At 38.6% G+C, this 10,432-nt stretch overlaps 1 protein-coding gene across 1 annotated transcript; it reads left to right on the top strand.

Annotated features, from left to right (window-relative positions):
- The first annotated feature begins 827 nt into the window (after positions 1-827).
- LOC114352703 (lipase member H-A-like) lies at positions 828-9,402 on the top strand. Its single transcript, XM_028304380.1, has 3 exons — positions 828-1,053; positions 7,346-7,631; positions 8,090-9,402. The coding sequence occupies exons 1-3, from the start codon at positions 936-938 to the stop codon at positions 8,757-8,759; spliced, it is 1,074 nt and encodes a 357-aa protein (XP_028160181.1). The 5' UTR covers positions 828-935; the 3' UTR covers positions 8,760-9,402.
- Positions 9,403-10,432: the final 1,030 nt, after the last annotated feature.

Raw genomic sequence — 10,432 nt, 5'->3', positions numbered from 1 at the left:
CCTAAACACTGAACCTTATGTTACTTGTAATACGAGCTATTTTACCAACAGATATATATCTGATGTGCTGTCGACTTTAGGTACAGTCAGCGTCAAATAGTGACACCCAAAGTGGCCAAAAAGTTGACAACACAACCTTATTCCAATGTAACAAAGACGTGTTGCGAACTTAATGGCTACTTTTGGGTGTCATGCCATACATGCCATACATTGACCATCGCCGTAAGGTAGCATCCCTATCGGTTTTCTACAGGCTACACTTCGGAGAATGTGCGAAAGAATTACACGAATTAATTCCACCAGCCCCCTTCCATCATCGGGGAACCAGACGCAGGTTAGCGTACCATCCCTATATTGTTGACATTCCACCAGCTCGCACTAAGCGTTTCGATGACTCTTTTATAATGCGAACAGCTAGGGACTGGAATTCGTTGCCTGCTGCTGTCTTTCCCGAAAACTATAATCCGGGCCTCTTCAAGGCGAGAGTGAATAAGCACTTACAGGGCAGATATGTACCATCCTAGACTGCATCCCACTTAACATCAGGTGCGATTGTGGTCAAATACCTGCCTTGTTATGCATTAAAAAAAATGCATGAACTTTTTGACGCTGACTGTACATATAACCATTGTTTCTTGGTGACCGTTACATTTCCATATGATGACCATTCAAAGAGTTATTTTAACTACATAATTAGGTACTATCTTAAATTCTCGCTAAAAATAAGTCTAAGCGAGTCATTTAACCGCTTAAAAGATGATCACCGTTAGGCCAAAGTTTAAAAGAAGTTCCTGCACTGGGCGATGATGCATACTGTGACTATCGACTGTTGACATTGGACGTGTGCAAACTTTTGGCGGGAAACCCATTCCAAATTTGAAACGTTTAAAAACTTGACGTTTCTTGTCAACAGCGTATTATTTTTTTGTGAAAAAATGGGTCCATTTTATTTTTTTTGTGGTCAGTTAATTGTGGCCAGTATTTTTGCAGTGTCAAATGCAATGTACAGCAGTAAAGCTCTGGAAGGATACCCTTCAGGATATTTGGGAGATTGTAAGTACTTACATATTCAAAAATATTTGTAGGTTATACTTGAAAAAAAAAACTAATAATTAATTTCTGAAAAGAATAACTTCCTGGCACGACCACGCCGAAATTAGCGTTGTTTTGGGGAATTTAAAACGGTATTAAATAATTTGGAATATTTACAACCAACGTACCTATCGTTAAAATCTAGATAGTTTATAATTCACAAAATAAAGGTAAAAAAATCATCAAAACAACACGGTTTCGGCGTGGTCACTGGTCGCGCCAGAATGTAATTTTTTTCAGCACGAACGCCGTATCCCTAACTGTATCCAGTAGTAGGAAGTTCCCAAATAGGTGAATAAAATAATAGATACCTACTCAAAGCTATTTTATACCGTTTTATAATACACGAATAACGGCTTTTATGACCATCTTATGTCCTAGATCTAGTAGTTAAAAAGTTTTAAAATTGTATTATAAAAAAAACACTATAACAAAGTGCACTAAAAGGTAAAAAAAATGTTACGTTATTTATTTAGACAAACTCGTATGTGTACTTTGATTGACTCGGAGGCGGTGCACGCGGTGCCAGCCCGCTTAGTGCCAAGCTCAAGAAATATTCAAAATTTACCGGCACCGACTGAATAAATTTTTGTCTGTGATGGTTTTTTATGTTTTTCACCCCATAGTTTAAGGTATCTTTGAATGGGTCCTTTAAAAAGGACTTAGGGGTTGCTAAGACTTTTTTTCGATTTAGGGATCCGTTTGTGAAATATTTAATTTTAGAGTGCTAATTTTTGTTCGAGTACGGCCTCCCGCCTCGAAAAGCTAAATTATTGGCTTGAAAAATCTGATAAAATTCACGATAATAGTGCTTTTCATGAACTTTTAAGGAAAACTATAAGGGCCTTATTACAAAAAAATTAAACCCGGGACGAACTCTGGTTTAAAATGACATTTCCATACTAAATGTCAATTTAAACCAAGGTTCAAAGTGAGTCTAACTTTTTGTAATGAGGGTAATGGTTAAGATAGATCAGTTAGTTACACGTGTGACGCACACGCACTCGGCAAATTTTTAAGCTCGTTAAAAAAGTAAAAAAAACAAGCTAATTTATACCACATAAGAATATAAATTATGTCGTTATGGAAAGTCCAGCAGTGGACGTCATTTGGCTGAAACGAACGAATAATACAGAAATTATAAACTGTTTACTTTGGGGCTAGATAGCGCTGTGTGAAATTGTCTAAAGATAATATTTATTTAGAAAAAAAAATCTAGGTACACTGTCGTGCCAGGAAGAAAATATTCTTAATTTTATGTCAATGTCATTGACTCGGGTATGTACAGAAGGACTGTTGAATAAACATGTCGATACATTAAGTAACATATACCTACTTCCTATTAAGAAGAGACAATAGGAGGCGTACACGCCAAATTATGAAGGATAATTTTTTTTTAACAATATTATTGAAAAGGTCATAGTTTTTTTTTATTCTCATACAACTAAAACTAGTAAATATATGGCTTATAATTACCCAATTCGTTCGATCGTTTCAGCCAAATGACGTCCACTGCTGGACAAAGGCCTCCTCCAAGGTTTTCCACAATGCACGGTCCTGCGCTGCCCGCATCCAGGCTCTTCCCGCGACCTTTACCAGATCGTCGGTCCACCTAGTAGGAGGCCTGCCCACGCTACGTCTTCCAGCCCGTGGTCGCCACTCGAGAACTTTTCTGCCCCAATGGCCATCGTCTCTACGAGCTATGTGTCCCGCCCACTGCCACTTGATTTTAGCAATTCTGCGAGCTATGTCGGTCACATTGGTTCTCCTGCGGATCTCCTCATTTCTGATTCGATCACGCAGGGAAACTCCAAGCATAGCTCGCTCCAATTACAAAGCAGTAATTTGAAGTAATTGACCCCAGCAATACCACTCTACACTGGAGTAGAAAATGTCTCGAATGGCGACCACGGACTGGAAAACGTAGTAGGCAGGCCTTCCACTCGGTAGACTGACGATCTGGTGAAGGTCGCGGGAAGAACCTGGATGCGGGCAGCGCTGGACCGGTCGTTTTGGGAATCCGTGGGAGAGGCCTTTGTCCAACAAAGGACGGTTTTTGATTGAAATGAACTAATCAATTTTAAAGAATTTGCCATACTGGATACGATCTGCGGTCAGCGGTCAGGTCATGTATGAACATTTTAGGTCTCTACAATATTTTGCATTGAACAAACAACGCAAACTGCACCGCTTACAGATTGCCTTGTCACGACCGCTGACAGATTCTGCCTGGACCGCTGACCGACAACATTGTTATAGATGGCCCACGCTGAACTGTCCCACCAAATTCAATGACAAGGGGGCGCAACCATCGTTCAACTATATGGTTTCCATCATGGCAAAAATCGGAACCAACGATCCGGTATTGACGGTGGCGCCCCGCTGTCAATGTCATGGATAGGACAGTTTAGTATATTGGAACTATAATAACATCATACACTTTGACCTGACAGTAGAACGAAAAACACAGCCACTGTGGAAAATCCTTTAGAGACAACTTCTTTAAAACAACTGAAAATCAATTTGTCTGAAATTATCTGCCTTGTTATGCATAAAAAAAATTTGGTTTTCGCTGTAAAATAGTCAACTGGTGACATCATAATATCTTTTTGCCATACAAAATCTAATGAGCTCATAAAAAGTAGTTGAGTCAACCACCCTATGGTATTTATTAACAAAAAATAGTAAAGAGTCAAATACAGTTATAGTGGGCGGTAACAGTGTCCGTTGCAGAAAAACCCTGAAATTCCTATGTAAATGTAGATATTGGTAACTTATTTGAAAATTGAAAATATTGATGTAGAGTTTCATTATCATCATCATCATCATCTCAGCCACTGCTGAATATAGGCCTCCCCCAATCCCCAATGCTTTCCATGTTACCCGGTTGGTCCACCCACAAGGTGGACCGACGACATCATAAAGGTAGCAGGAAAGCGCTCGACGCAGGTCGATGTAGAGTTTGTTTCAGCCAAATAATGACGTCCATTTCTGGACAAAAAACTCCCCCAGGGTTTTCCACAACAAACGGACCTGCGCTGTCCGCATCCAATAAACAAATTAACAAAGTAAACAAAGAATATCTTAGTTCGAATCTCCTTTCAAGTTAAACTTAAAAGTTTTTTCGAAATTTTGGAATTTTACAGATGAATATTAACACCTATTATTGCACTTGTCCTTAGCACCTGATGACGAGTAATTTTTAGAATATAGCGCGATAGTGAGTCGAAATAATTAAAGTTTTATGATATTATAGTTACAATAACACAGTAACTTGGAAGTACACCGAGGCGAAAATTTATTATTTTTACAAATTACTCCCCTAGTGCGCCACCCTAAAATAAAGTCGTAGAGCTTTGATTTTTAATGTGAATAAAGCTTTTACATTACGGTCAACGATTGATCATACCTACAGGAGAATGAAAATTTGAAAATTCTGTGTTCTTCGAAACAGCGTCTTTCGAGACTACGTCATTGGAGTCTGTGGGATATGATGCTCAACCACAATAAGGAAGCTAGATGTTAGTGCTTCCTTCTGAGCGGGTGTTGTGCTCGGGGACCAAGGTCCAATTTACACCATCTTGGTTTGTCTATCTATATTTGGCAGGATATAAAACTCCGTCACCGCGATGCAGGTTTGTATGAGCGGCGGAGTGTGCCATAGTGTAGTAGTGACAGCGCCATCTGTTGGTACACAGTTTGTAGTGGCGTATCGTCGGTGTCGCCACAGAGTCCATGCTTTCAAAACTATGAGGCAGTGGCTTGGACGAATAAACCCCAAGGGCAGTGGAAGAAAAATTCGTTCAGCGTTCATCGCTACAGCGGCATTCGAAATTACGTAGGGGACCCCTTGTACCTACGTATCGTTTACGTGCAAACGAGAATCCATCTTGCGTCTTTAAATTTAACCTTCCTAACCTAAAATTAGTAGGTATTTATTTGTCAAGAAAAAACAAGCAAGTTTATTTACTTATTCATTGTTTTTTATGTTTGTTTTGTTTGACAAATTCACACTTCCCCCCGTTTGACATGACGTATTTATTTATCCTGTCATGTTAATATTTTCTCAAATATTGTAAGGTGTCTAGCCATGTATGGCTTTTCTTGGTCGTTTATCAGTTTTGTACACAGATGGTCTAATAAGACGTACGTCTTTACTAATTGAAGCTAAAGGATTTTTAAGTGTATACGTATAGTCTAGCAGCATCAAAATAAATAGCATACCTAGATTTGAATGTTGTCTTTAGCATCATCATGATAAATAATGTTAATGGTAATCTGCAATCACATGTTTTCGACTGTGGTTCATGACAATTAAAAATGTTGTCAGATCATTTTTAATGAAAACCAACCAAACGGTGCGGATAAGTGTGCTTTGTAGTATGGAGTTTCATACAAAGAATACTGACTGCCTCGAGCTGATACGGTTACGATTACGACGTCCATAATAATTTATGATCAATTTCATCAACAAACCTTTTAACTAACCTAGGTCCGTTTTTCACTGCAAGCGGAACGAGGCGAGCTCATCAATGACTATGTTTACCTCGCAATACAAAAACACTCATAATTATATTAGATTTTAAACTTTCGCGTTCCATTTCAACTAAAATTGTAAGACACGGGTCTTAACGCGACGTCAGTCTGCTTGTGACCATGGCTGCAGCATCGCAGCCGAAACGTCAAGCCGCGTGAGTACAAAATGTAACTCATTAATAAACGTCGCGTTATGACCCGTGTCTTATTATTTTACTTATAATATATCTGTTTCCACCAACAAAAAGTCGAGAAAATAAAAAAGAGGGCAAAATTAGATCGTTCGTCAAATCAATATTCAATACCAACCAAATTATTTCTCGGTGGAAATTCAATCCTATATCCATCGTTCCTATGGTGATGGAAAACGGGGTTTAGGTTCGGAACTGTTATTAAAAAAAACTGTGATTGCCATGGCAACTAATATTCTTTAAAAATATAGCTCTGTCTGAACTATCTTAGAGGGTCACGCTCTTTCCTTTTTTTTTCATTAGTTATGCAAATGAATATCTTTTTTAAACATGATTATTAAATATTAAAAAGAATACAATGTTTTACACAACATAAAATAGCTGTCTTCAAACAATCTGCTGCCATGCTCAATTGCTCTGCACTTAATCTTTCGTTTATCTTAAAACTCAGCCTTTTTATAAATAGGCATCTAGGCAGCGCCTTCCTGCTATCAATATGAGTAAAAACTCATAAAGATAGCAGGAAGGTGCTTGATGCAGGCCGCTACCAACCGGACGGGATTGGCCTCGTGGTCCCGGCTNTCGTGGTGAATCCTGTCGGCCCCCCATTAAGTGGGGGCGTGTTGGGTCCCGCCATGTAGGGCGGGACGTCCGCGGAAGGCGCCTTGGTCGTTTCTAGTACCCAAGGCGCCGACCACTATGCGGCAGAGGGAACACCCCAGGTTTTTAGTGGGTTCGAGCCCCACATAACCTGCCGTCCCCCGGCGGTAGGTATGGATAGGCCACTTTCCTGGGTAAAAAAAAAAAAAAAAGGCCGCTACCAACCGGCCATTGTGGAAATCATTGGGGGAAGCCTATATTCAGCAGTGGACATCCTATGGCTGAATTGATGATGATTTTAATCTACCTTCACTCAGTGTCTAAGTAGCTCAGTTGGAAGAGCAGTTGCATGGCAAGCGAAAGGTCAAGGGTTCGATTCGAATCTTCTAAAAAGATCATATTATACAACTACTTCCAGATTCCCGCCTTAGGCAGTTCGAATTTTTCAAGTTGTTTATTTAAAACTGTCGGCCGCCCGCGACTTCGTACGCGTGGATCCCGTTTTACCCCCTTAGGGATGGAGTTTCGTAAAATCCTTTCTTAGCGGATGCCTACGTCATAACATCTACCTGCATGCCAAATTTCAGCCCGATCCGTCCAGTGGTTTGGGCTGTGCATTGATAGATCACTATGTCAGTCAGTCAGTCAGTCACCTTTGAGTTATATAAAGCTGTAGGAATTGAAATTCAGGGTGTATTTCTTCAGCTTTATTTGTATTTTCTCCAGGATAAAAACCACAAAAAATAGGAAAGTCAACCGTCTTAATACAAATCGTCTTGCCCTTGAAATCACGTCTTTCTTACTCCCTCACTCATTCGTTCCCTCTCACTCACTCCCTTGCGTGCCGTTCCTACACTCGTATATTTAGATGATCTACTTTTTATTGTAAAGAACTCAATTATTAACAATTACATTGTACATTTCAGGTCCAACAAACAAAACAGTATCGATACCAAAGAAAGAACTGGATCACCTCCTTTTCGTAGTAAATGGAGCAAAATCTTCTAAAAAGATCATATACAACTACTTCCAGACTGATCTTTTGGCGAAAAGCCCTCATATGGACTGGACTAAGAAGACCATCATCTACGCGGGTGGATATGTAAGCAGCCCCTTGCTGGATGGAAGAGCCATTGATAGACATTACAAAGATTTAGGATATAATGTATGGGTGCTGGATTCCCTTTATTTCCACGTCGGGATATATCCTACGTGAGTAATGAATTTGGTAATTTTATAGGCGGATGAATGGTGAAATAGATGAGGAATGATGGTGGAATAGATTTACACATTTCATTGCCTCAGCCAAAAGTGAATTCACATCATTGAAGCTAACGCCTTAAAAAAGAATCTAAAAATTTTCACTTTCTACAAGGAAAACAATACTACACAACATGATATTAGGTACCTTTCTAATGTTTTGGGTAAAGCATTTAGTTAGGTAATGCTTTTTTAACTTTCTCAAAAAAATTCACCTACAGAAAGGTTACATTGTGGTTCATAAGTATGTAGTTGTATTACTTGTATTGTATGTAATAAATAATAATTATAACGTTTGTAGGCTTTTCAAGAAATTTCCCTATATGTTTCCTATTGATAGGCGTTCAAATCTTGATTGAATCGATAACGGTCAAGCGTCGAATGTTTCGAATAACTTTAATTTGTTGCAGTATTGCGCTAGCGATCCGCGACGTGGCAGCCTACATAGCAGAAGTGATGGCGGATATGACCGCAAGAGGGCTCTTGGACCCAACCAAGACGGAACTCCTCGGAATCAGCCTTGGAGCCCACATCGTCGGCTATATAGGCAAGGCATACTACCAGTTAACTGGCACAAAGGTCAGCAGGATAACCGGTCTCGATCCTTCTGGGCCATGCTTCAGAAACGCGGACCCTGAATATAGGCTGGACGAATCTGACGCGGATTTCGTGGATACAGTTCTGACCAATATTGACGGGTACGGTATGGCCGCTCCGATCGGACATGTTAATTTCTATGTCAATGGGGGCGAGTACCAAGTAGCTGACCTAACCTACTTCCCATGCAACATATTGTGCAGCCATATCAAATCGTTCCTAATATGGATGGCTGCGTTAGAGAACCCGAAAGGATTCATCGCTATGAAATGTGACTCAGTTCAGCAGGCCAGGTTCAGAGTTTGCTATGACAATGTGCCTCAAGTAACAAATGTTTTAGGACTTAACGTGGACAAGTCGAAACCGGGAATTTACTACCTTTCAACGACTAATGCATTTCCATATTATTTGGGAAAGAAAGGGTTGAAGCGGGAAAACGATTATGTTAAGAAATTGTTGAGAAGTCTTTTTAGAGGACTGTAATTAGCAACAAATGAATTAAACGCAGGATTTTTTGTTTTGATTCAGTTTTGGGCTGATACTGTAGGTTTGTTTTGTCGACACGACAAGAAGAAGAAGCAACAAATAAAATTAATTAAGTAGGTAAATGTTTTCTATGAAAATATAGAAATAAGAAATAGTTATTTACTTCACTAACATTATTATTGTATTTTAAGTAGGTAGATAATTGTTTTTTTCTATTCTAAGAAGAGTAGCAAAATGGCGAATATTTCATTGTGATAATAATTTATTGGGTTATTCATAATACATACTTAATTCATCAGATGCGGTTATGTAATTGAGTGATACTAGCGAAAACCAATTTTTTCTTTATTAGTTCAAAAATTGAAAAAATATCATTATTACTGGTTTTTATTTCTTATGCAAAGCTATTTATTGTATACAGGGTGTTAGGGTAAGCTTAGCCTTTAAACTGAATGGATTGGTAATAAATGAATTTAACTGTGTATAAAAAAGTTTTGTTTATTTAGTCAAAGGTGTGTAGTTCGACTAACATCTAATTATGTGTACTAAGTAAATGTAAATGTACAATTTAATATAAAATATGTAATTAGTCATTACATGTATTAAGGATTACAAAAGAAAAACGTTGTTTTGTTATTTTCTTTAAACAATGCTGAATAAAATTGTAATTCCTTTGGATACAAATAAACCTTTTTTAAAACAGACAAGTTTTATTCTTAAAGCCATAAAAAATTGTGGTTAGTAAACAATTAATGTTATTTATTTAAAGTTCATTAATTTGAATTTTTTTATCACCAACCGCAGCTCACCAGCAGGTTTATAGAGCTTGGTTGCAAAAATGTCCCAGATTTTTGAGCACTATGGGAATAGCACAGGGCCAAGGGTGCAAACTTGGGTGTACTCCGTGTACTTACCTTAGGTAAGTACACCCAAGTTCCTTGAAATGTTTAGGTAAGTTACCTAAACATTTCTCAAGGAACCTAACAACATTGTCAATTAGTATAAAAAATATCGTAGATACACGACATGTGTGCGTTTGCGATGTTGGATGGACTTTATTTAGAAGTCCTTGAAATGAAGTTTAAAATAGAAAAAGACTTGCAGGCATTGTAGGTATTCAAGGAATCAATACTTATGAATATTGAAGAAAAAACCGGCCAATGCGTGTCGTGCCACGCGCAGTGTATTAGCGTTCCATAATTTTTCCTGACTTTTCAAGCTGTTTAAAGGACCTATATCCAACGATACTTTACACGATGGGGTAGATAGACAATGAAAAAACCTAAATTAAAACCCTAGAAAAATAGGTGCAGTCCTGTTGTCCCCCTGCTTGGCCCCCCTGGGGGAGCCAACAGGATTTCGAAATCCTGTTGTCCCCCCTGGCTAGGGGAGACAACAGGACTAGATTTTCAATCAATGATTTGAGGACTGTTGTCCCCCCTGGAAAACATTATTTAAAAGCCATGTATTTTTATAATATAATTTGTGAAAGACTGAAGTACTTGACTGAATGCTAAATTCCCAAAATGAGTGAATACTTAAACGTTTGTTAAATAATAATTATCAGTTTGATAACGAAAAAAATAAGGTTGGTTGACACCTACAAACTTGAAATTTGGCAGGTAGGTTCCTTATAGGGTGTAGACATCTGCCAAGCACAGATGAGACAG

The sequence above is a fragment of the Ostrinia furnacalis genome, unplaced genomic scaffold (genome assembly GCF_004193835.3).
Source record: "Ostrinia furnacalis isolate ACB-3 unplaced genomic scaffold, ASM419383v2 OfSCF1420, whole genome shotgun sequence".
Lineage (NCBI taxonomy): Eukaryota > Metazoa > Arthropoda > Insecta > Lepidoptera > Crambidae > Ostrinia > Ostrinia furnacalis.
This window is presented reverse-complemented; position numbering and strand designations above follow the sequence as displayed.

Excerpts from the sequence above, each read along its gene's own strand:
- LOC114352703 (XM_028304380.1), top strand. The coding sequence starts at position 936 with ATGGGTCCATTTTATTTTTTTTGTGGTCAGTTAATTGTGGCCAGTATT. Across the intron at positions 1,054-7,345 it reads TTCAGGATATTTGGGAGATT|GTCCAACAAACAAAACAGTA; the intron begins GTAAGTACTTAC and ends TGTACATTTCAG. Across the intron at positions 7,632-8,089 it reads CACGTCGGGATATATCCTAC|TATTGCGCTAGCGATCCGCG; the intron begins GTGAGTAATGAA and ends AATTTGTTGCAG.